Raw genomic sequence first — 27,438 nt, 5'->3', positions numbered from 1 at the left:
GATGGGTCCAGAGGTTGAAATGTTCTTTGGATGTGTAATAACATCTCAAACATAATAGCCCAAAACTAAACTCCTCGTAATGTCCCCCACCCTCTGCCATTACAAACTGTCCTGCCTCTGTAGCCTTTCCCATCTTGCTTAATGGTGCCTCCATCCATCCAATTATTCAGGCCACTTTCCTCTCCACAAACCCTCTGAGTTTCAGCTTCAAAATATATGCACTCATCACCACTTCCACTGCTACCACTCAGGTCCAAGCCACCATCTTCTTTCTCTTGGATTATTTATAGTATCTGGTGTCCCTGCCCCACCCTTGGCCCCCTTCATCTGTTCTTAAGACTCTAGCTAGAGTCCATGTGTAAATTAGATGGTGTCACTGCCAGTTCAAACTGTCAGATAGCTTCATTTCTCACTCCACATAAAAGCCAAGGCCATACAGAGCCTCCTTCCCCTTTACTTCTTTGCCTCCCCTCACACAACTTCTCCCTCATTCCTCTGTGCCAGTCACACAACCTTTTTATCAGTCCCTGGACACAACAAAAGGGCTTCTGCCTGGGTTTCTATACCTGCTTTTTCTTTTTTCAGAAAACTGCAGAATTTGCTTCCTTGACTCCTTTAGGTCTTTATGCAACCATCACTTGAAAGAAGCATCCTTGAGCACTGTGTTTCAAATAGCAACCAGGGTCCCCTGCTCCCCACACATGTCTTGTTTCCTTGCTTATCACCATACAACACAGTGTTCCATTTTGCCTGTCTCCCTTTCTTTGCCATCATGTGTAGATGTGGATGTTCTACTTTGCTCAGCTTATGCAGTGGCTCACAGCCATATGCTGTGACTCTGCTCCCCCAACTAGATGTAAGCTACACAGGTCTTGGTTCTTTTTCTGGGTTACTCACTGCTCTATCCCCAGGGCCTAGAGTGGTACCCTGACATGGAGTGGGGGCTAATAAATATTTGTCAAATAAATTGGTCAAATCAACAAAATATTATTATCAAGGTTCTGCCCACACAATTTGGTCAAACCAAATTTTTTTTCTTATTGCAGAAGATACTGTTCATCATAGAAAATACAAATAAGAAAGCTACCCATTATCCTTCCACTTCGATACATGTTCTTCCAGATCTTTTTTTCGGCAAATGCTTTCTCCCCATTAAAATGGTTCACACTGTACATACAATTTTGAAACTAATCATTTTACTTAGTATATTGTGAACATCTTTTTATGTCAGTAAATATTTGTCTAAAGTACCATGAATCACCAAGTGAAAAATGGTGTTTTGATGTGTGGGCATACTTACCTATCATTGATCTTTGGAGTAAATAGGCTTTTTATTCAGCATACTCAACAAAAGATTGCATGAGTGATCTAATAATAAATGAGCTGGCAGAATTTCTTCATGTCAATATTTCCCTTTCTCTTTTCACTGCCTTCCTCCAAAAGTCAGACATATTAGGTGGAAGAATTATCTGATAGAAAAGATTACATACTGTCGTGAACCAAATATGCTTAATATAGTAGACTAATTTATGAAGAACTTAGGGCTGTAAACTTTTTTTATTTTTATTTTTTGGTACTGGGGATTGAACCCAGAGGCATGCTACCACTGAGCTACATCCCCAGTCCTTTTTATTTTTCATTTTAAGACAGTATCTCACTAAATTGCTTAGGGACTTGCTAAGTAGCTGAGGCTGGTCTCAAACTTGCAGTCCTCCTGCTTTAGCCTCCCACATTGCTGGGATTATAGGCATACACCATCATGCCAACTTAGGGCAGTAATTCTTAAAACAAAATCTATATGGACTAGACTTGTTATGTCTCCGAACCACATATATGGAATATCTTATAACCAAAATCTGAAATAAAAATATGCAAAGTCTGGTTAATATTGAATTTTAGAAGAAAAACCCATTTTGGTGACCATTTTTTTAACTAAATTTATTTCATTAAATATCAGTAATGATTACTACTTCAAGTGTATGGATAACACCTCTTTAAGCTCAGTAAATGAATATAACTCTTTATGTTCTTGGGGAGATTTAAGATTAGCCAGACTTCTGTGACTAGTTTTCAAGTTAGTTAATTTAAAGTATCATTAACTATAGTTGGGGCTGTATCCTTATCCGATCAGCTGCATGAATCTATCAGAACTCAGAAACTACTAATATATAGGATGTCATTTTTGGTTGTTTTCTAAAGCAACTGTTTTTCTCATTCTACTTCAATTTTTTTTTTTCTCTAGGATGACCTCTAGCAGTGCAGTTTTCTATCTTCCTCATCTCCTGATAACTCCTTCCCTTCCTTCACTTTCTCCAGAGGTCTTATTTGGCCAGTGTTACACACACACACACAACACACACACACACAACACACACCAGTATTCTAAAAGAGAGCTACTGGCTGTCTGCAAAAGAGTGCCATTCAGTGCTAAACAGATTAATAAACTTTGAAGAAGGAAATCTGGAGAGATTATATGTTAATTTTACTAAACAATATATACATATAGCTTTTTACCGAGAAATTTTTCAAAAAGTTAGAAAGTCATTTTATCTTATTCCAAGATTAAATGAAATACATATAAATTATTTAAGCTCATTTTCTGAGACAAGAAAAATCTCATCATAGGAAAAGTATTATGTTCTTGCTATTGTTAAAAAAATACTTCAAGAATTTGAGCTAGGATATATGACAGCTGGCGTATAAGCTGTCACTTTTATAATCAGACCTCAAAATAATCACAACCAAAATTACTTCCCAAGTATTTCTACTCCAGGCTTTAGATTATTGCTAAGAAACTTAAACACAATTTCTGAATGAGCAGGTAAGAGACCCTTATTTCCTATAACTACCTGCCAAGATATAATATCTGGTGCAATCTCACCACTTTTCTAACCAATGAGATTAGCAAAATGAGGTATCTGGAGAAATGATTGAAGCTTGTTTCTTCCATGTGGGTTGCTATCGAAATATCTGCCTTTGATTTAAAATTGTTTTCCATTAGCTCAGAGCATGGCTGGACATATGAGTCCTGTCCACATCCAGCCTAATGTAACTATTTCAGGGAGAGTTTGTAGCTCATATCAAGAACACAAAATTGCATCTCCCTGGGGATGCTCCATAGTGCTTTTTTGCTGATTTTGGTGGGGGTACCCGTGCCCTCAAAAGGAGGGCACTGTGACTTCTCTCAACTCCATACGAATTATCTGCCCTGAAGCACATATTCTTTAGAAAATCTTAGTAATACTATGTGAATAAATGGTTTTCCTTTTAAAATTATCCTTTATGCACCTCTATCCATATTCTTGTTTTAGACCCTTATTTAGAATCAAATTCTGGAGGTTCACATTGGATGTTGTGTTACTGTTTTGATTGTGTGTGTGTGTGTGTGTGTGTGTGTGTGTATTGTGAACCTCTTCTTTAAAACCTGTCTAAGCTGAACTATTTCCATTATAAAAAAATTTTTTTAACTCTATCATTGGGTCTGTAAGTACAAGTTTTACATTTGAAAGAACTGAGCTTAAGGAGAACAGTTATTATATTATTAAATCTATCAGAATCTTGCAAATAATCTACTTTCTTCAGAGCCTGACCCCATTCCTTTTCTCTCATGAGCATCAGGGGCCGGTGGGAACAGGGTCAAAACCCTCAGAAATTAGTCACATTAAATGAGTCTTGATTTATTTGACTTAATGTCACAGAACAAAATGGAATGAGATCCCTTTACCTTTTTTGTTAAGACTACTGCCTTTGATTTCATAGGCAGTTATCTCTGAAGTTTAACCTGAAGTACCAGCTACTACAAGGACTCTGAATCAGATATGACCTTTTCCCTTTTTAATTTTCACCTTTTCTCATCTTTCTCATTAGATCAATCTATAAACAAGACCTAAGTTACTTTCCCAGTATGTCAGTTAATTCTAAAGATGATAAAATGAAAAATTTTGGCACTGAAAATGATTTTTCTAGTTGGTTTTCGTGATCCTCTAGCAGGTTTCTTCAGTGTTTTTCGGTACCAGAGGACTTGATAGTGCCACCTGCCAGTGATGTGATTTCCTTTGATGGATGAGAGAAGTGTGGCGTTGACCCCTCCTTATCTCTTTTGTCCTTTGACTTGGGTGTCAGGGCCGCCCAAATGAACTTGCACTGGCATGAGCAGGCTGTGTACGTGGTTGGTCCACTATAGAAATGCTGCCAGACCTGATGATTAATAGGATTATGGTGCAGCAAGGTCACTTAATGCATAGAAAGTCCTAAACATAGCAGCCTCATCAGAATACAAAAGACAGTGACCTTTTGCTGCAAGGATTCTGTTTACCAAAGGAAGGCTAAGTCAAATAAACTTCAGTGAGTTTGCAGCTTTGGTTCCTAATATGTTGAAGTTTGGGGGCTACTTTGGAGAAATTAGTAATTACGTTTTATACAATATTTTACCAAGATTTGAGGCATTTCAATTAAGAAAATACTGTGTGTGTGCGTGCGTGTGTGTGTGTGTGTGTGTGTGTGTGTGTGTGTGTGCACTTGCGTGCGTACATGTTTGCAAGCAAGCATGTGAAAGAGCTTCCAGCTGGGTCTGCATCCCATTTCCTGTAGGTCTCTCCAGGCCAGGCTCTATCAGTTTCTCCTACTTCTGTGTCTTCAGCTTTTCTTCTGAACTAGCTTCTTTATTTTAGAATATAAATATGCCCAAGTCTCTCCCATCTTTAAAAAAAAAGGAACATTTTCTTAGTCCTACATATTTCTTTAGCAATGGCCCAATTTCTCTCCTTTCCTTTGAAGTTAACTTCTTAAAAGAATGAGCCACAGTTCTCACCCCTCTGCAGTCTGGCTTCCCTCCTCCTGCCCTGAAGCTGCGGTGTGAGATGACTGATCCTTGCCACATCCTCCAGCACTTTCCAGGCCTCATAGGAGCTTTCCTCACATTATTTGACCTCTCTATTGCCTTGAATGCTGCTGACCCCCTACTTCTGGAAATTCTCTCCTTCCATGGCTTCCATGATGCAGCTCTTCTGCTTTTTCTTCTCCCTATCAAACTACACTTCCCAGTCTTCTTGCTGCATCACTCTTTAAATAGTGCCATTTGGCCAGGGTCCAGTCTTCTCGTTTCCCAATGTGCCATCCTGGCCTCTCCCTTAGTCTCTTGGCTTCACCTAGAACCTCTAGGCTGGGAGCACACAAATCACCTCCACTTGGACATTCCACAGTTTCAGCCTATTCCCCCAACAACTGAGCTACCTTTTCCCCGACAAGGTGGCTCCTCTTCTGTGTTCCTATGCCAGCCTGTGAAATGGCCGTTTCCCCACTTGACCTACCTAAGAACACTGTGAATACCCCAGGCTTCTTCTTGGCCTTTACTTTTGTTAGTCAACATGATCTGTGGATTCAGCTATGGAAACCTCTCTGATGGTTTCCTGTCTCTCCAACCTGAGGGCAACTATTTGAATTCTATTCAGACCCTTTTCATTTCTCATGTATCCCCCCAACCGAGAGATCCCCTCTTCACTCTCTTGTTCTATCTCTTTTATCCCTCTAGTGACAAAACTAACTGCATCATACTCCTGCCTGAGACATTTGGGTGGCACCTCATCTTTTGGGGGGTAGAATCTTGGTGCATGGCATTGGAGACCCCTCATGGTTTGCTACAATCTAACTTTCTAAGCTAATATCCTGCAGTGTGCCCTCCCAAACAGATTGCATATAGAGCTCCTTCCTCTCCCAGGGAGCGAATCCCCAAGCATTGTCTTTCTCTGGCCTTTGAGCTCCTATCCCTGCGGCTCCCTCCACCTGGAATGTGTCCTTCTACTTATTCCCATCAACTTTGACTTAGTTCTCAGAGGCCTTTCCCAATCAGGTGTCCAGCCAGCTTCCCTCATGCTGCACATATGACTGTATATTAAAACTTTGTCTTTTCTAAATCCCGAGGGCCCAGCACACTGCCGGGTGCATGTCACAAATGCAGCATCTGTTTATTACAAGGAAATATGTGCTGGTTTTAGGTTCTGATTTTAAATTCTTAACCACAGTGATAAGTCATAGAGGTTTACATAAATTCATGGGAGATAAAGTGATCACAAGTGTTTTCTGTGAATAAAAGTAATCACCCATTGTTTATTGAACACACTAATAGTAAATTTAATGCAGATAACTATCTTAAAAGGACACCAAGCTTTGCATCCCAGACATGAATGGTTGCTCCCTAGCAGGGTTCCTGCAGTGACTATATCCCGTGGAGAGCCCTGTATTTCCCTGCTCAGGTCTGCCTCAGGCAACTTAATTCTATCTGAGCAGACGTGGGCCTTCAGGTTTTCTACAACCCCTTCTACTAATCAGAGTTAAGGAGAAGAGGCAAAGACCCTGCTCATTTAGTCCTTTCCGCCAAAGGTTCCTGTCCGATAGGCCATTTCACCAAGGGTTCCTGTCTGATGGGCCAACCTGTAGAACTTAATTCACAGCATGGAAAAACCCTGGGTGTCACCAAAAAGGGAAAGTGCCATGGTCAACCTTTTCCTGAATTTGACTTTTATGTTCTTATTTACCCTACCTTACCCCTGTGGTTGGCCTGCCTGAAGAAGATATTCAGAGAATATATTGCAAATTCAATCTGCCTTAGGGACAAGAGGAACAAGGGGTAGTGAGCCCTTATTTGGCTCTGCCTTAGAAACTGTGACTCCCTCTGTGCAGAAGAGCATGGCCCTATCTCTAAATAGCTACAGAAAACTTTTTTTATTTTATTTACATTAAAAAAAATCACTATAAGAGACATAGTTTAATACCTCCCCATTGTCCCTCTCAGGAAATTTATTCTCCCATTTGACTTCAGTGCTTTTATGCCACAACTTACTTCCTCCAGGGAAAAGAGCTGATTGACATTATCTGTCTTAAAAGTCTGTTTTTTAATGACCGTCACTAAATCTTTTGGACACAACATCTTCTCCAGACACAGTAAGCTCGGTTCCTTTATCTTCTCTGCACATATTACATTTTCCAGTTCTCTGTGTCTACCATGACCACCTCATATAAATTGTACTAGACACTAAAGAGTGATAAATGGAGACAGTAGACAAAGTGTTCCTGGAGGGGCTTAGAAGCTCTTGTAAAGGGAGAAAGAAAATAAATATACATGAGATATATTGACACACTTAGCAACATTAAATAAATACAGAGCTAACTTCACCTGTACAAATAGTATTGAAGGAGTATTAGAGATGACCATGATCAAAGTGGGTTAGTTATTGTAAAAACAATAATGAATAATACTGTTTGGAAGTAAGAAGGACCCAGGAAGGAGAAACAGGAAATTCTCTTTGTTGCTCATCAGTTGTGTGCATTGAACTATTCATCTCCAGCACCTGACACAAGTTTGGCTTATTTAGGCACCTGGTAAATATTTGTTTGATTGGATAACTTAGTACCCTAGTTATCAAGTAGAGTGCTACTCTAGGAAGGGCATGCCAGTAGAATTTGGTTTGTAAATTTGCAAATAATTCTTGTATTCTACATACTTCCAGTTGTAGAAATTTTAGGATTTTCAAGCAGAGAAAATTTTAGGCAGCAAAACATGACAGATATGCTACACTTCATTTGCCCCTGTTATAGATTATTTCAGTCATCTCCCTTTTTACTCTTTCTCCAGCTGATCCATGTTCCTGCAAATCAAAAGAAGAGGTAGGAGCTAATCTTGAAATGACATTCCAGCCATTACTTGAATCACATGTCACTGTTTGCCAGCATTGCCCCACATCACTTTCATTTTCCTCTACCTGAGGATTTCATTTTTAATCAATTACCTTTCAAAAAGATTATTCCTCACATTCATCCACTCCCAAACATCCTCTGTCTCCCATACTGGAATATCATATACTACTACTTTCAGAGTCCCTCTGAAAGATTGTCTTCGGTTTCCTTTTCTGCACATATGTTTGAGACTCCAGTTGCCTTGCAAATGCTTTAATACATTCAACAACAACAGCAATAAAACAACAATATATAAATGCACTGTTGTATTTCGGACCGAATTCTGAAACAGAAAGGGCGTTAGGGAAAAAAACCTATGAAATCTGAATAAAAGTATAAATATAATTAACATAATAGTTAATGTCTTAGTTTTGACCAGTGCTCCATAGTTATGTAAGATGTAACGTTTGGGTGAAAATGGGTAAAGGGTATAAAGACATGAACATTTTACACATAAAGAGGAAATTTAGACACTGAAATACATATGCATGTCCTGATTCCTTTCAAATCATGTTTCTCAATCATGAGAAAAGTTGAAGACCACCAAAGTGTACTTTTATATAGTTCTAGATATTGTAAAGTAAACAAAACAAAAACAGATGACCCTAGTTCATGCTCAGTCCCCTTCCCATCAACTTTCTCTTTGGTCTGTTTCATCCATTCCTACCACTTCTACGGTCCCTCTATGCCTATGCCAGGAGTGCCCTGTCTCTTCTGCATTTCTCACACCCACAGCCATACCTGCTGTCCCCTCCACAAGCACTTAGTATTCAGCACTTATAAAACTCTACTTGGTGTCCCCCTTCCTTGACAGACTGCCCTCCATTGGCCAATGGCACCACCATTCAGTCAGCCACACCAGATACTTCAGTCACTTCTGACTCCTTTCTCCTCTCTCACCCATTTTAAACATTGTGAATTCTTCCAAAAGCCTCTTGTGTCTACCACCCCCCCACCTCACTATTTGTCATTACCCTGAAAAAGCATGTAAGACCTTGTCAGGTATGACTGCCTGCAGTCTCTCCATCCTCCTAACTGAATTCAGAAAGAAGCACAATAAAGTACATTAGTGCGACTTTCCTGCTTTAAAAAAAAGTCACTTGAATCTATACTGCTTCTAGCCTAAATAGTAATAAGCATCTTCCTGGAAGAGATATGCATGCTATAGCATGCATATATAGCAGTTTCCAGGAAACTGGAAGGAGACCTTTGGACTCAGCAATCCTGGCCTCGAATCCCAGCCTTGTGACCCTGGGCAAATCAGTCTGTGCCTGTGAGCCCATTTCCTCATAAGTAAAACAGAGCTTGTACTTAATGTTCAGGACTATTGTGAGGACTGAAAGAAACGATGTGTGTTGAGTGCCAGGCCCAAAGTGGGCTCCTCTTACTTACACTATATAAGGTGCCATAAGGAATACGTTTCTTGATCATCCCTGTCATGTGTTCTTGCGAATAGAGGTTGTTTTGTTTCATTGTTTTAGTACTGATTTCTGGACTCTACTCATACAGAAGTCCTGGCATTTTCCAAAAGTTCCCCAAGTGCTTCTAGTAGAAAGCCAGGGTTACAATCCACGATGTTAGACCACTCCAAATGTACTCCATGCACAACTCTTACCATCTTCTGTGTCCATGTTGTATTATAATTATCCATTTATCTGCCTTTCCCTCACTTGGCTTCCTGCCTCTCGAACTCAGATCCTGGGACTATCTTTTTTCACAGTCATCCTCCTAACGCCTGGCCCAGTGCTTGGCATTTAATGGAGAGTCGTTAATGTTAACTGAATAAGTTGTCTTTTTTTCATTTAACAATTAGATAATTGCATAGTAACATGTTAGAGAAAATGCCAGCATCACGAATTTTGTGTGGTATTTCCAACTATCTATACTTTGATACCTTTCTGCTTGCTCATTATCCATTTTTGTTTTCATTTTTATTTTCATTTATTTATTTTTGTGGTACTTGGGATTGAACCCAGGTCCCAGGTACTGTGAACTCTGCCACTGAGCTCTATCCCCAGCATTTTTGCTTTTTGTTTTGACATGGGGTCTCACCAAGTTGCCAAAGGTGGCCTTGAACTTTTGATTCTCCTGCCTCTGCTCCTGAGAAGCTGGGATTATTATAGATGTATACCTCTAGGCCCAGCTCAATTTTTTTTTCCTTTCCCTCGCTGTCATCTGTCCGGATGCTCTGAATTACCAACAGCCTAAGATGTGAATTTTGTTGGAGAGCCCCAATTTAAAATATTTTCCCCATTATATTAATCAGCTTTTAATCACTGTAACAAAATCTTGAAAAAATAAAATAAAAACAACTTGATGGAGAAAAGACTTATTTTGGTTCTTGTTTTTAGGGTTTAATTCCATAGTCACTCATCTCCAGGTTTCTGGGCCTGTGGTGAGGCAGAGCATCATGGCCGAGTGCATGATGCAGCAGAGCTGCCCTCCTCATGGTGACTGGGAAGCAGAGGGAGAAAGTAAGAAAGGGACCAGGAACAAGATACCCTTCCAGTGTGTTTCCTAGTGACCTACTTCCCCAAACTAGGCCCCACCTTCTCTAGTTTCCACCACCCACTCAACAGTCCTTTCAATTCTGAACCTCTCAGTTCATAATGAGAATAGAGCCATCATGATCCAGTCACTTCCCAAAATTCTCACCTCTGAACCTTGATGAATTAGGGACCAAGTTTTCAACACATGAGCGTATGGTACATTCCAAGTCCAAACAATAACACTCATTATTCTCATCTGTACTTAGGTTCTAAAAATTACCATCACTATACCTTTAAGAGGATAGTTTATTAATGTGCTATCAATACCACTGTCCCCCACAAATGAAAGCCACAGAAGGTTCTGACATACATGTGGGCTACGACTCCTATGTACCTAAGCTCTGAAATTAATTTAAGTATGCAGTATTACAGCTAAAAGAAAGATATTTGGAGAGATTCGGGTTGGTTGCCCTCATTATACAGTGCAGAAGCTGAAGCTTCTGGGGTTTAGGAACTTGCCCAGGTTCACATAGCTTTTTAGGGACACAGCTGGTACAGGAAACCTAATGCCCTGGTCCTCCGGCCTAGACCGTTTTACAGTACTTGTAGCATTTCAGATTACAGTAAAAATGAAAGACTAGGACTTGAGATGTAGCTCAGTGGTACAGAGCTTGCCTCATGTGTGAGGGCCTGAGTTCCATCCCCAGAACCACAAGGAAAAAGAAAACAAGATGAAGTCAATGAGAGTGAAACTCGTACTTCCATTTCTTTCCATTCCAGGATCTCTGTTAGAAAGAAAAATACTTGAGGAAAAGATATTATTGTAAGTTTCTTAAAAGATTTAGGGAGTAGGGGTAGAAAGGCAAGAGGGCAGAGGACAAGAATTCTTGAATAAGACTTTGAAACTTACCAGAATAGGTGTGTCTTGTGACCACACAATTTACTTGTATATCTGCCCTTGTTTTCAGAATTTTCCCCAGAGAATACCTCCTTCAACAGATCCACCTGTATTCCCTCGCTGACCTGCAGCAGGTAAGTACTGAGGGGCTATTCCATTTTTCATTTCCTCCTGGGGAAGTGTCTGTTGATTATGGTCTTGGCACTGAGTCCTGCCATCACTGGGGTCATTTTCATCACAATCCCTGATACTCAATTTCTGTTCAGACTGGGAGAAAAAAAAAAAAAAAAAACTTAGTATAAAAAGATACTCTAGGAAAATACCAAATATTGGCAAGAAAGTGGAGAAGCTGGAGCTCTCATTCTTTGCTAGTGGAAATGTGAGGTAGTATAGCCACTCTGGAAAACAGCTGGCACTCCTTCAAAAAGTTAAACAGGTTTACCATATGACCCAGTGATTCCTCCCCTTGGTGTCTACCCACGTGGCTTAAAAACATAAATTCACGTAAAAAAATTGTACAGAACTCTTTGGTGCAGCGTTATTCATAACAGCAAAAAACATGGAAGTGATCCAAATGTTCATCAACTGATGAATGGATGAACAAAATGTGTTTATCCATACAATAGATTATTATTCATTCATACAAAGGAGTGAAGTGCTGATAAATGCTACAACATGGGCAAACCTTGAAAACACAAGTGAAGTGAGAGAAGCCAGTTAGGAAATAACTCGTATTTTTTGATTCTGTTTAAATAAAATGTTAAGAATAGGGCAAATTCATAGTGACAGAAAGTAGATCAGTGTTGGCCATGATCTAGAGAGCTGGAGGAATAAACAGTGACTGCTAGTGGATGGGGGGTTTCTTTGGAGGGCGATAAAAGGGTTCTGGAATTAGTGATGGTGGTTGCACAATCTTGGGCAATTCACTAAAACTCAGTGAATTGTTTATGTTAGAAGAGTGAATTTTCTGGCATGTGACTTTATTTCAGTTTTGTAAAATGTGAAGAAAAAAGATGCAAAAGGTCGATTGTATGTGTTAAAGCCAATGGTCATGCTCAAGTCAAACAGCTGAATGACTTTTAAAGTTTAATAAAACACAACAGAGCATGTAAGAGTCAAATCATTTTTTATACTTTTGTTAGTACATGTCCTTTTAATGGTTGACCAGGTTAGCAGCTTGGAAGAAACCAAGGTTTTGTGTGCTCAGCCCTAAGTTCTAAATATGTTAAGTTTTGGTTAATCATTTAAATCAACAACTCACTCCCTAAGAAGCTGTCAGGTACTAAATGAAAACATTACTTTCCTTTTATGTATGTTCTGATTCTTTCAAGAATCAGTTAAAAAACAACAATTGTGACAACTTTCAGAATATCTCAAAGGGCTGTGATTCTCATCTTCTGTTGTTTTCCTCTTTGGTTGTTTCACCCAGAAGGAATGAGATCCACTTAAAAACTGTGTTCATGTCTGTTGGGTGTTGTTCAGACTTGAAATTCTTTTTCAGAGTTGTTTTTTTTTTTTTTTTTTTTTTAATTAAAAAACTGAAGACTTTTGTGTTCTTTGTCCTTCTGCAGATAAGAAAGTTATTTTAAATGACAGAAATAATTTTAGAACATTTAGTTGAAGAGGTCCGAGAGAAGCCTGGGGCTTTAATTTCCACTCATGTGTCAGATTCAAACCTACTGGAACATGTCAGCTTGCTCCAACTCCTTCGGTCCTGCAGTAGTGATCTACTGGCTGCACTGGAAAGGGGTATATTTTTAATTACAGTTATCCAGTGGTGTTCAAGAGGAAGAATCAGCTGAAATATTCGGTGTACTTTTCCTGTTACTTTCCAGCAGTCTGTCTGATCATAGTATGAGGACCCAGACTCTATCACTTGAGAAGTGGGTTTAAAGGCACCAAGCATTCTTGTAAAGGTGGTTTAAAATAGAATGGGTGGCTCCAAAGTGAATACTCTTTGAGGAAGCCTTTCAGAAACGAGTTTTGATATTAGATGAAGAGAAAGAATCAGAGTAATTCCATATTCATTTTAGGGTATCAAAGTAGTGTGTCCGTTTGGAATAATAATACCTGCTTTTTAAGGCTTTCCTATATCCTGCTGTCTTTTTCTTCCTCTTTTCTTTTTTTCCCCTTATAATAATCAAACCATATGTGCCAAGCAGCTTACTTAAATCAGTGCTGGTGGTGTTCTTGGTGGGCCAGGCCATTAGCCCCATAAGCAGCTTAATCAGTTTTCAGCCTGGTAGTAAAGTGATAGAGGCAATCAACAGCTTATCAAACTCCCTGTGGGCGGGGTGGCTAGAGCTCAATGCATCCATTTACTTAGCAGCTCACTCTAACCCGGGTCTTTGTGCCTGGCTTTAAGAGCCCCAAACTTATCATATTTAGAGGAAGTTTAATTCAATTACATTTTCTGCCTGAGGTGGGTTAAATTGGATTTAGCTTTTGATCTGTCTGCATTTTGGCTATCTGCACTGAAGGGCACCCCCACCCCATCTTCTTTCAGTTTCTGGGTAAATGACAAGCATGTTTTCTAGGTTTGAATTGGTCTTGAAAACACATAAGAGTAGGAACATAAGGAGAAAAGAAAAAAAATAAATGCTTCTGCTTTTGAAAGAGCTAGTCAATGGTAGCAGGAAACCCTACCTTCCTGACCCAGCCACCAGCTCCTCGTGGCCCTGGGCCGTTTTCTCATCTCCCTAGCTGCTTTGTCATCCTGTTTCAGCTTCAGGAGTTTTAGAATAAATTATTTCCCCATTTGATTTTGTTCCTCACTCCCAAAGGTTTCTATAAGAGCAAATCTTTCTATCTTGTAAAGTAACTAAAGAAAAAGGAATTTTCATGTACAGATTTTGAAGGGGGAAAGAAGATAAATTGAACCAAGTGATTGAAGAATTATAGAAAATAACAATACAAATATTCTTCCTAACGGCACAGATTCCTTTCTCCAAGTTTCTCTTTTGTGAACTTGACTTTTTCCATTACCTTTTATTTAAAAAACAAACATTTTTTTATCTTCAAAAAGGAAAAAAAAAAAGATAAACATTTAATGAACATGGTAGAGAGATATATAACTTATAGAGAACTGAAAAGTAATATAGAATGCAAAGCACTAATAGTACTAAAGGTGCTGAAAGAATTTTGGTGCCAAAAAATCTTGCATCCTTCTTGTCTTTTCCAGATTCATGTTTATAAATAATAGTCCCTAAAGTTTTAGCAAATAGATTTAGTCCTCAATTTGGCTGAAGATTTCAAGCTACTTTTATGCGTCTGTTGTTAGTCAAGACAATTCCCCCCTCTTTTCATTATTTGAATTTATTGTCCTTTTTGCATACATTCTCTCTTGCTGTTATCCACCTGGTTGTGAAGAAATAAATAGCAAGGGTCAATAATTGCCTAGCAAAGGAGACCCTTTCCCCAGGTGTCTCTGAGGAGTTACAGTCACCGGCCTACCGGTCACTGAGCACCAGTTATTGGCAAAATTTATTTGGGTGTTAAGTCCTTAATTGTTTTATTTCCTAGTGACTAAATTGCTCTCTGCATATTACTAGCATGTATATCAAAATGGTAGTAGCTCAACAGTACATTGTCATCTAACTGTAATCAGTTGGCAGCATTTAATCATCACATGTAAGCTAGAGACAAGAACCCCTCTGGCCTAGTGGCAGGGCCACGGAAGAGGCATAGAGGGGTGGAGGATCTCTAAATCTGAGAAACTCCTGAGTATACCAGCTTGATTCACTCATTTCTTAAGTTTGGAATTCCAGATAAATTTCTGTTCTACAAAGTAGATTATATTTGAAGAACATATTTAATCTGTACACTTTGAATGTAAATTTAATAGAATATACTATTAATTCTTTTGTAAAAATCGTTTATGAACAGAAACATTCAGGAAGTGAGACTGCAAAGTGGGTTTTTGAAATGACAAAGGAAATCACTAAGCATGTGTGAACAAATGGTCATGTAGTGGTGCATTTTTTTTTTTTTTTTTTTTTGCTGTGCTGGGGATCGAACCCAGGGCCTTGTGCTTGCAAGGCAAGCACTCTACCGATTGAGCTATCTCCCCAGCCCCAGTGGTGCATATTTTTAATGGGGAAACTTAAGAGATTTTCCTTGGTTTAACACTTTGATAAGGGGAAGTAGAGTACAGTTTATGTTTGGTTATTTTCAGTTTTCCACCATTATCACAAATCAGTGGGAAAGGTTTAGGACAGGAATACTATAAAAAGATATGCTCAGATGAGACAGCAAGAACAGTGCCATACCCTAGGTGCCTTAGCTTTCTCCTTTCCACATTGACTGTGTAACATACCATCCCTTACTTGTGTCCCCTCGGCTCTCTTACCATTAATAAAAAGGTTCCACATTGTACTGGTAGAATACATTAGTATATGTAAGTTACTTTTCAAGAGTTCTTCCTTGTTCTTATGGAGCAAATCAGAACCCTGGTTTAATATGTCATTGCTTGGACTGTGTAAATGATAGGAGACTTCTTCTAAAGTTGCTTCTACTTGCTGAAAGAAAAGGTCAAATTGACTTCTAAATTCTGGCTACCTATGCTCTTGCAACAGAACCTAAAATGCATGTATTAATGACTAACTCTTCTGGTGTTACTCACCTTTGGGGCATTTGTAAGTTAAGCAGTGAATGATTCTATTTGTACATGATTCAAGAGAAGGGATACTGGATGGTCCCAAGGGGGAGGCAGTTGGTTAGAGTAGCCCTGCCCACATACTCCCTCCACTGCCCAACACCTCAACCACACACACACACACACACACACACACACACCTCTGTGAGACAATCTAAGGGACTGATTTTTCCAGTATTCACCTTCCCAGGGCCCTGAATTTCCAAAGTAGGCCCTACCTTTATGTTAAGAAGTGTAGATTCTAGTTAACATAAAATATATTGCCCAAGAAAAATAAATTATTACTTTGGCACAGATTCATTTGTCTTCTTAGCAAATTGAAAACACAGCATGATATTTCAGAGAATAAACATTTCAACAGATAAGTCTTAATAAAGGAAAAGGAAGGAAAAGTCTGGAATTTGGAATAAAGGGTCTCAAAGTGGGAAGGATGCCAAAGGGAAATACCCATAGCACTTGAGAGCCATGAAAAGAGAAGTAACCAAATGCACACTACCTTTCTAGAGTTGTCTAGAATGGTCCCAACTGTTTGTTTTATGCTAAAGCAATGACCACTTACACAAAACAGCTGACATATTCATGAAGAGTAAATGTTCAGTGAATCACTGGATGGGTGGGTGGATGGGTAGATGAATGGATGCATACATATATATTTACATACAGTATCCTGAGATCACTAGCTATCCCTCTAAAAGAAAAGCAGACTATTAATTTAACATTAGCACCTAAACAAAACAAAATTATAAAGTCCATCTGTAGAATATCAAATGAAAAACTGCTTTTTAAAAAATTTTTATTGGTACATTGAAATGATAGATAATAGTGAGATTCATTATGCCATATTTATACATACACATAACATAGTTTAATCAATCTCACTACCTAGTACCTTCCCTTTCTCCCCCTCAATACACTTGCTCTACTCTAGCAATCTCCCTTCTATAATTATTAATTAGTGCATTATGATTTTATTTATAAATGGGATTTATTTGTGAATATTCATATATGGCCATAGGACAATTTGGCAGTGAATCTCTGCTTTTTAATGTCAAAATAATGGTGAGTTGTTAAAGTTGCAAACTTTATGAATACCCACTAAACATTCTTGAACAACTAACTCTTCATTAAGTTTTTTGCTAGTCCCCCATACCTATACAGCTGAGAATTGTCACCTGTGTGACCTAATCATTTGTCAGAACAGAAATACTGCAAACAGTGGTCCCACCTCAGCAGCTTCATAATGTGTTTTAGTTAATGAATGGGGTAACCACAGGTGATGTCCAAGGCATCTCAAGGCCACTTTTTGAAAACATACATTGCTGAATTCTTGAAGGCTGTTATATCAATTATTTTGCATGGCCCTTCCCCACCAAACAAACACATCATGAGAGAATGTTGTTCTCTATGGGCACTCTTCAGAGTCAGTGGACAAAGGCCAGGCCTAAGTGGGCACCCAGCACAGCTGCCCTTTCACCACAGAAGTAACAGGTGATGACCTTTATTCACACAGGGGCCAACATCTTTGAGTCCAGAGCCTACAGGAACAGTGCCTCAGTGCCCACAACCCAGTCACCAGGCCCCAAGCTCCAGGAGCCCAAGGAACTTGTATTCATAGTCTCTCAGCAGCCCTGAGCCCTGTGCCATTGTCTACCCAGGCATTAGGAGCCAGGATAACTAATTAGGAGCATTTGGATTTAACAAGCAGAAAAACAAAGTGTGACAGCTCGCCTGTGTTGTTCCGCAGCCAGCGCCTGTGTCTGCAGTGGCCGCTCTGCTTTCAGAAACCCCTGAATGCAATCCGGGGTGAGACTGGAATGAACCTCCATTAAAACGTCACCTAATCTGTTAGCTACTTTTGCCAGGGTTGTTCCAGCCAATTAATGAACTAGGAAAGAGGACCATAAGTTATTTAGGAGACAAGTTATGCCTTTTAAATAAGTGAATTTTTATAAAATGAAGGTGCATGTTTTCCTGGAAGATCTTTCCTGGGCAGAGGGAAGGAATCAAATGTTACTCTTTGAAGCCTCCACTAACAGTTGGCAGCAGAACAGATGCAAAGTTGCTGCTTCTCAAGAGAACAAGTGTCTCCGAGAAGGTGCTGGACAGTTAGTTCATGCCTCATGCTCCGGCTCCCAGACTGTTCCAGATCATGTGGGGAGGAGACAGGGCAGAGTGACAAGCCCTGCCAAGGGCCAGGATTAGAGCCAGACCAGAGATCCTCAGCCTTTGGCATCTTGAACACTTGCTGATCATAACTACTGGCTTTTTGGTGTTTTGGTAATGGGACCAGGTGACCAAGCCAAGTTAAAGCAGGTGGTTAACAAGGTTGACGGTGCAGAATGTACTTTAGACGAGCTGGTTAGTCTCTGCCTTCAGAACACTTTCTCTGTGTACCACACCCAACTACAGCCTGGTCCACAGATGTATTAAAGGGTTGGGGGAGGTGGGCAGAGCCTGTGGCAGACTATGTGGATGGCTAAGTGCAAAGTTACTGCCCTTTTTGGGAAAGATGACCATGTGTAAGAGTGTTGTATAGAGGGCCCCTTTGTACAGGTGAAAAGAGCTGGTTTGAGGCTTCAGAGGTCAACCCGGAGCCCCTTGGGGACGAACACCATAGTAGTAGATGAGGATGAAACCCAGAATTGGAGGGTGTTCAGTCAGCATTCACATTAGTTCCTTGGGGTCCCAGACTCCTGGCTCCCACTTTTACTTTGGCTTCTAGTTATCTGGGTAATGTTGTTGGGTTTTTTTTGTTGTTGTTGTTGTTGTTGTTATCGTTGTTGTTTCCCATTTATCAAAAAGCAATCAGTACTGGTTAAGTAAGGGCTTGTTTTCAAAGAAAATGGCAGCTTTTAACTATCCCCTGCCTATCTGCTTAGCCTGCTGCCTCCCACAGAAATACTGTTAGTCACCAGGAGCAGGTAAAAAGGGCTTGGGTCAAAACCACCTCATTACATGATAAGAGAAACTATCATTTGATTAGTAAGGCATATATCTAGTTATCTATTGCTATGTAACTGATTACAATGAAACTTAGTAACTTAAAACAAGAGTGAACAGTATTTGTCTCTCATGGCTTCTAAGGGCTGGAAATTCAGGAGCAGTTTAGTTGGGAAGTTTGTGTGGGATCTATACCGAGGTTGCAGATGAGATGTTGGTTGGGCCTGCAGGTACCAGTTGGGGCCAGGGATCCACCCAGGTGGTGACTCCCAAGACTGGTGAGTTGGTGCTGGTGGTCGGTGGGAGGCCACCTGCTTCCACCCCCTTGGACCTCTCCACAGGCTGCTTATGTGTCCTCATGACATGATAGCTGGCTTGTGAATGGTGTGAGAGAATGAGGTTCTTCTTTCCATGATACCTTGCCTAAGAAGCCAAGATCGCATCATTTCTGCCAAATTCAGTTCACTAGGAATGAATCCCTCAAGCTGCTTCAAGGATGCAGTTGATTAGTACGTGGTACACGGACAGCAGAAACAGATCACTAAGACTGGCCCACATTTAAGGAGAGAAGAATTAAGTTCCACCTTTCAGATGGAGGCATTTTTTTAAAAATATTTTTAGTTGTAGATAGACACAATACCTTTAATTTTATTTATTGTTTTTTACATGGTGCTGAGGATCAAACCCAGTGCCTCACACATGCAAAGCAAGCACTCTTACCACTGATCTACAACCCCAGTCCTCAAATGCAGTCATTTTAAAGAGCATATGAATGTATTTAAAAACTACTATAATAATAGTATCTCATATCTGCATATTGTTTTACACTTTAAATAGTGTTATTCTAAAAACAACTTTGTGAGATAGATAGGCCTGCCTTTTGAAAATACCCACATGGTAGGCAAAAATACCAAGGCTTGGGAAAATCGGCAGGCTTGCCAAAGCTATACAGCTTCTACTAAGTGAATGAGCTCTGACTGAGCCATGTTTTCTGACTCCAGAGTCCTTTCTACTCTACCAGATGGGTGAGTGTACATAACAATGACAGCCACTTACATTATCTTGTACTTGCAATGTTTATGGCAGAAATATATAAGGGGACTGGATAAAATAATGTTTTCAAAAAGCAAAAGAAAAGGACAATATGAAGTCAGTAATGATTCCTATAGTTACTTCCTGTACATAGGCTGGGAGGCATCAGAAAGCAGCACATCACTGTCGTACATGATACATTCACAGGGAATGGTCTTGGACCCCAGCAAAGTATTTTGGTACTTTCCCCTCACTTTCTGTTGTCTTGGTCAAACTTCCCTTATGCCACCACAGCCAGCATGAGAGGAGGCCCCAGGAGTCCTGGTTCTTCCTTGCTATGTAATTCAGTTCAGCAAACATATGTTGAATGTCCACTGTGTGCATAGCACTGTGCTAGAAACAGAAGAGACAAAGAGGAATATTCAGTTCCTTTCCTCACTGAGAGAGGCAAACAAGCTTCCTTTTTCTTTTTTTAAGTCAGTAAAGTTGAACACAGGGTAATTAGGAAACCCATCCAACTCATTGTGGCAGATTGTATTTTGCAAAGATGGCCACAACAGTATCTTCCACTAACCTTCATACCCTGTGACTTTAACACCTGCCGTTGAGAGGTGGAGTCTTTGTTCCCTTTCCCTGAATTTGATTGGGCCTATGACTCTATGACTTTGGAAGTGCTGTTATGTGATTTCCAAGGCCTAGTCATAAAAGGCAATACAACTTCAACCTGGTGCTTGGAGGATGCCCACTTTTGGTACCTAGGCTCCATCTCACAAGGAAATCCAAAGTAGCTCACAGACAGGCCACTTATGGTCATGGTAACTGACAGCCCTGCTAAGCCCTAGCTGACAGCCATCACCCACCAGCAGATATGTGTGACATGGGACCTCTGAATGACTCTGGCTCCTCACCTTCAAGTCTTCTTAACCAAGGCCACAAATGAATCTACTGATATTTTGGAGCAGAGACAAGCCATCTGCACTGTGCTCCGTCTGAACTCCTGACCTGTAGTATCTGTGAGTATAATAAAATGATTGTTTTCTACCACTAGATTTGGGGTAATTTGTTTTGCAGCAATAGTAATTGAAACACCCAGTAATTTGGCTGTCAGGGCACGCTATCTAGAAGCTGTGATTATAAGTTAGATGTGGAGCCTATAGACATGAGCCAGGCAACAGGAATGGGAAAAGGACTTTTAGGGTTTGGTGGCCTCAAACCCCTCAATGACCTAATCCACAGTGTTTCTGTCACAGAGACCAGTAGGAGAAAATTTTCATTACTGAGTTTGACATTTCTAAAGAACATTCTATCTGCAAGCTTCAGCATTATTTTGATAAATGTCCCAACAAAACATTCATGGATAAAGAATGATGGGTGTTGCTTCATTGTTCTCAGAAATGACAGATTCCACAATGTACCCAGAGCTGCGGAGAACAGAATTTTGAAATCTTTCCATCCCATTTGCGCACCTGAAATGTGAGCCCAACTCTGTGTCACCCAACCCCTGCTGGGTGTTCATTTAGAAAACATTTATTACATGTGTACTATGTGCCAGGAGCTATGCTAGCCTTGATATTGAGAGAGTTCATTTCTCAGAAAGGACTGCTGATGATTATGACCAAACTCTTGCACTCTGCTGTGTGCCAAGGACTTCCAGCAGAGGCTTCCCATGACTGTTCAGCCTAGTGATGTTCAGGGGATTTTACCCCTGGTCCTCATGCCAACCATCCTACCACATTTGCATTTGGTCTTCAAGGGGTCACAGGAATAACAAGAAGGCCCTATCTAGTGAAGTGCTGAGCACTGAGTAAGCTTTTAGCACTTCACAAAATACACCTACTTGACGATGCCCCCCAAGATGGAACTGGAAAGTATGGCAGCCCCATAAGACAACATCAGCACAGGCATCTTAGCTGACACCACTGTCTACCTCCGAGAGGGTCCCACAATTTCTTCTACCCGTGGAACTTGCAGCTTTTCAATAACATCACCCTACCTTTCTGAAGGAAAATTAGAAGGCCAACAGGGGCAGCTTTTCCTATTGCTGTTTGATTTTTATTTTAATTTCCATTTAAATCTTAGAGAACCATCAACACATTTGCCCCTGGAATTTCAAATAAAGAAAAGGCATGGGGAGCAGTTCTGGTCACTCAAAAAGCTGCTGAAGCATCATAAACCCAGGCTTCCTAGCTGGTGAACAGATTTCTTGTCACTCAGAAATGTACTGTCTTCAAGATTTAGTCTTTCACGTATTCATCCATATAAGAAGAAAGTAACATCACCCATGATGTATCAGGCACTGTAACAGGTGCCAGGGACAGGATAGAAAACTGCCCTCTTGGAGCACGTTCTCTCCCAGCTTCCTTTTGGCAGAGCAGCAAATGATAGCGGCAGCCTAGCCAATCCATCCCCCATTTAAAGGAGAGAAATGCACCTTCACAACAGAGCTCTGTAGACTGGGATTCCTGCAGAGACCAGGCGAGTGGCATCGGTACCCAGAGCAGACTTGGAGTGAGACTTCAGGTTGTGATGATGAACCAAGAGGGCATCTCCCTCTGGAGGGGCAGCCGTTCCTTGGTAGCCCTAGAGTCGTCTGCTCTGCCCATTTTCCAAGAGAAGCCGGAAATCCGTATTTTTATGTGAAATTTCTCAATATTTAAACACTCCGCAGGCCAAACAAAACACAGCCACCAGTTTTGACCCCTGCTTTATAATAGAGAATGCCTGCTTTTGTTCCGTCAAACTAATGAATGCTCAATTGCGAGAAGGAATTTGGAGGTTAGTGTTAGATTGTGCTCCTCAATAGGCTGTAGACCCCATCCCGCACCCTTAAGATACTAATTGACAGACTTGCACAGGCTGACATCTGGGCTCTCAAAGTGGACACACACAAGGAAACAGGCGAGCTATTCCAGGTCACTTTGCAAGGTCAGGGCAGCAATGCAAACATTAGGAAGGCCGAAGACGAAGGTCAGGTGGCAGCAAGGGAGCCCTACAGTGCCTTGAGCTGTTGGTTAATAAATCATATTCGAAAGGTATCAGCAGCCTCCCTCTCCCTGGCATTGCTTTGTGAGGTGGAAAATTAAATAGAAATCAAAATTAAGATGGCTGTCAGGAGCTTTAGGAGACCAGCACGCCAGGGTGAGGCCAACATGGGATGAAGTTTCTCCCTGGAGCAAAGGTCTCCAAAGGGGTGATGATATCTGACACTGGGCATTGCAGAGGGCATAGCCACTACAGTGGTGACACACTGGCGCTGTGGAGCCCGCCTGCCCATGTTCAGTGCCTGAATTGCTAGGGGACCTTGAGCAAGTCCCTTCCCTTCATGCCTCAAGCACTTCATCTCTAAATTGGGGATAATAGTACGTGCCCACAGAGGGTATTGTGAGGCTTAGTACAGCTGAAGCACTTAGAACTCTGCCTAGATGGGACTTTATAGTGGTACAGTACTGGTATTAGTGTTGCTGGTGAATTTGGGTCTTTCTTCAGTAGCTCCCTGGAGCCTTCTTCAGAGTCACCAAGACATCAAATCTGTACACACTAGATTGTAGCTGTCACCGCAGAAATCATGCTTGCTGGGTCCCAGCTTTGCCCATCAGATTTGCGGGGAAATCTAGGCCACAGGAACCTTCCGTAGCCACAACTTCACAGCCATCTTATGGAGCAGCAGAAAAATGCTGGGTGGGCTCCCTCCTGCCTGCAGTGTTGCCCTGCAGTAGGCCCAGAGGCTGGTTGCAGCTGGAGGCGATGCCCTCTCCCAGCAATGCGTCAGGCACTACCCTCAGCTTCTCACCTTGCCTCACTCTTGCCCAAAGGTCTTCAGACCATGTACCTGAAGGTGAATTTTGGCTTACCAAGAAAGGTCAACACCTCCCCCATCTTTTTCTCTGAAGAATGCATGGCCTTTGGGTGGGTTGCACACAGTTCTTCGATTTTAACAAAAAGCAATCTTCCTGTAAATTTTGTAGAATCGTCAGAGTACACATTTTTGTGCTGAAGGAAACCGCTGAGCCCATACTGTTTCTGCAGCTATAGGAGAGGTTACCAGACTGAAATGTTGGCAGAAACAAAAAGAAGCCCTGTTTCTTCCCACCTGCAATCATAGTTTTACTGGCTTGTAAAGCTCAGCGCAGAATTTGCAGTACATTCTTCTCTTGCAGTAGGGGAGAGGTCCTGCTGTGAATGTAATTGGCTTTCTAGCTTCCTTTAACATTGAGGTGGAAGGGAGCTGAACTGAAGGGCCTTTGCTCTTAGAATTAACTGACGGTGAATTGTGTTTAAATTCCATGCATCTCCCTGAATGAATGTGTTCCATTAATTCTTAGTTAGAAGTGGAAACACAGCTTACCTTGGAAAATATCCCCATCCCCATCATTTCTCATCATTTTGTAAAAACTAAGTTTCTTTTTCTTCTCTCTCTCTCTCTCTCTCTCTCTCTCTCTCTCACTCTCTCTCATAGATTTTTAACTTAACCTTGGAAAGGATTATTTTGAATCATGTTAACCCTGGTAAAGATACATGGCATTTTTACGTGACATCATATAGTACATTCCATTTGAACCATTTTTTTCCCTCTGACTTTGACTTTTTAAGATATCTATTCCTCCAGAAAAGGACGACAGGCATTATCCACATGGAAACTGTGTTTCTTACTTTACATCTAAAATCCTGAGTTTCCTCTTTTATGAAGTCTAAAGATTGGCTTAAGCAATCTTTACAGCCCCTTCCTGTTCTAGGGCCCTGGTCCTATGATTCTATGATCCCTAAGAAGCAATTAAAATGCGGAAGCTGCTCTGTGTATATCTACTTCCTGGGGCTTCCCAGCCACTTTGCATAGTGCAGCCAGGTGCAGCCAGGAACCTGGAATGAGCTGGATCTCTGAATACAGGCTCAGCACCTTCAGTTCTGTTTGCCAAAGGTTAACTGTTCTAATTTTTTTGTCATTAAGTATCAGTTTTAAGCATTTTCACAAATATGATCTGAAGGGCAGCTTACAAAAGCAGGTTAAATGTACAATCTTGCATTGCTTGACCATGAGAACAGATTCTGAGAAATGCATTGTTAGGCAATTATGTCATTTTGTGAACATACTATAGAAAAACCTAGATGGTATGGGCCTCTGGCTACAATCAAGAGATATGGTAAACCCGAAATGTGTAAGATTGTTGCCAGTTTAACATGGCGTACTGTTTTACTGTAAACCTTTTATATAAGTAAAACAAGTAAACTCTAATGATAAAATGTATAGTATAGTATAATAAATACACAAACCAGGAACATAGTTGCATAATATCATTATCAAGTATTGTATACTGTATAGAATTGTATATGCTCAATAGTCTTGCATGGTTTAAGAACATTGTTTTGAGAAAGGTGCCATTAGACCATTTTGTCATTATGCAGACTAGCATAATGGCTAGCACAACACTAGGAGATATGATCTTATGGGACCACTATCATATATGTAGCCTGTTGTTGACTGAAATATCTATGTGGTACCAGACTAGACTAATTTTACCTATTCCTTAAAGACAATTTGTTGTCTTAGTATTTCACAGTTCAGTAGCAATTAAACACCTAGCTCACAAAAGCTAGCCAATAAAAATGTGTGGCAAATAACATGCCATTTTCTTCTGAAACAAGCACCCCCAGTCAGGTTAACTGGAGAACTTGGAGTAAGTTCCACTAACAGCAGAGAACCCAGTACAGGTTGGCATGCAAAAGGTGGAACTATTTAAGAACTTGTGATATCAGGCACACAGAGGCAATGGGCTTTCCTAACAGAAGGTTTAGAGTGAAGTTTATCCTTCAGGGGAAGGAGATTGAGGAAGGATTCCTGGCTGGAACAGAGGTCAAGGGTGCAGAGAGAAAGTAGGCGAGGCAGTCGTTGGTAATAAAACTACTAATTTGAGTTTCACATTTTTCTCTCTTCTTTGCTTACTGCCTGCTGGGGACAGAGACCAACAGGCAGAAAGAGCTAGAAAAGCCGGGATCCCAGCCTACTCATTCTATGCCTGAGTGGTAAGGGCACAGCCGCACTGAAGACAAGGGACCTACTCATTCCACTCTCCTTTCACAGCAGTTAGCAAGAGGGGCGAAGGAGGAACAGCCAGAAAACCCAGGACCCAGGGAGACAACAGTGTGTTCTTTACCAAGTTACATAATATCTCTGGTGCCTAAAATCTTTGTCTGTAAAGTGAGAAGGCTGTTTTAAGTAATTGGATTAATAATCGCTCCCTATTATTATGTGCCCCAGAAATGGTACACACTATTATTGTTGAGTGCTGACTCTAGGCCAGACCCTGTTCTAAATCTACATGGATTATTTCATTTAATCCTCACAACAGCCCTCCAAGATAGGTACTATTATTATCTACATTTTACCAATGAGATTAACTTGTCCAAAGTCACGCTGCCCAATGTGGAGGAGCTGGGATTCAAACCCACTCTGTCCTTCTGTAGAACACACCTTGTTTTTTGTTTTTGTTTTTGTTTTTTTTCCTTTGGTTAGTTTTGTGTGAAGCATTTCAGACTTATCAAAACATGAAGAAGAACAAATACTACTAGCTGCTTGATTGCCCTGGCAGTTGAAGTCCCTTCACTGCTACAACATCCCACTGGCAGCAAAGCAAACCCCCAAGCCAAAGCTCCACCAAGCCTTTCCCTGGGTGGAAGAAGGGAATAATAGGGCAAAGAAGGGAAGAGAAGTAGGCGAATGCACCCATCACTAGCTGCAGAATACCAGCACTATGGCATGGCAACAACTCAGTGCCCAGAGAGACTCAGTGTGGACACTGTGATCTTAACAGTCAGGCCCAGCTTCCTGCCGGACTCTACCTTAATAGGCCATAACCACTAAAATTATTTACAGGTCAGTTTTAATCAGTGCCATGGTGGTCAAAATATTTCCATTCTGTCCATATCAATGACCTGTAGTCATCAAAACAGCAAGATTCTAGAATAAAGAAATGGGATAGTTCACAGAATATATTTTAGTTCAAAAGTGAAAGCAGGCAAATTACATGTTGATTTATACTTCTACTAATTTACTTTTTGGTTTTGTTTTTCAAAAATTGAGGGTTGGTATTCTGTATTTGTAACTATGGCTGACTTTTATCTGTGTCCCCCACACCCATGTACATTCATAACCGTGATTAATTTTAATCCCATCCCCTTCCATTGACTGAAGTCATTAGCATATATACTTATCAGAGATGATTCTTTGCTGCTTAAGATTTCATATGCCTGGAGTTGTACTAGCCTCCTTCCCACAGAATGTGGTTAGAACACCCAACTCTTCCAGAATTACCATCAGCCTAAAGGTTCCATTCTGGAAGCAGAGTGAGTCTGATGCAGCTGACATTTTAGGTGTGTATATAATTTAGCAAATTGTTGACCATTCAGCTCTTATTCAGTGGTCACAAAAGGAATTAGCAACCCTCTCCTACTACCCCAAAACCCAAAGAAGGAAGGGTGTTACTTGGCTTTGGCCCAGAGACCCCTGATACACAGTCAAACAGCAGCACAATGGTACATTTTGGCCACAAAAGGCTTTGGGGTGGCAAAAAGAGCCAAAATAGTTGTGGCATAAGTTGGCCAGGATATTAAGCAAATCCAAGTTTAATTTCACATATAGATAACTCTTTTTTTTTTTTTTTTTTCCAACTTGCGGCTGCTGTCTCTGTCTCCACAGGGCC

The 27,438-nt window shown here is 40.7% G+C and overlaps 1 protein-coding gene across 3 annotated transcripts in view; it reads left to right on the top strand.

Moving 5' to 3' along the window:
• PLEKHM3 (pleckstrin homology domain containing M3) overlaps positions 1 to 27,438 on the top strand; it is a 162,700-nt gene that overhangs the window by 86,986 nt on the left and 48,276 nt on the right. For all 3 annotated transcript variants that reach the window (XM_079130585.1, XM_079130586.1, XM_079130587.1), the window contains exon 6: positions 11,189 to 11,252. In XM_079130585.1, the coding sequence (XP_078986711.1) occupies positions 11,189 to 11,252 (64 nt within the window). The remainder of the gene's footprint in view (positions 1 to 11,188; positions 11,253 to 27,438) is intronic.

This window comes from Sciurus vulgaris (assembly GCF_902686455.1).
Source record: "Sciurus vulgaris genome assembly, chromosome: 3".
NCBI lineage: Eukaryota > Metazoa > Chordata > Mammalia > Rodentia > Sciuridae > Sciurus > Sciurus vulgaris.
The sequence above is the reverse complement of the archived record's forward strand: the minus strand, read 5'-3'. Positions and strand labels throughout refer to the sequence as shown.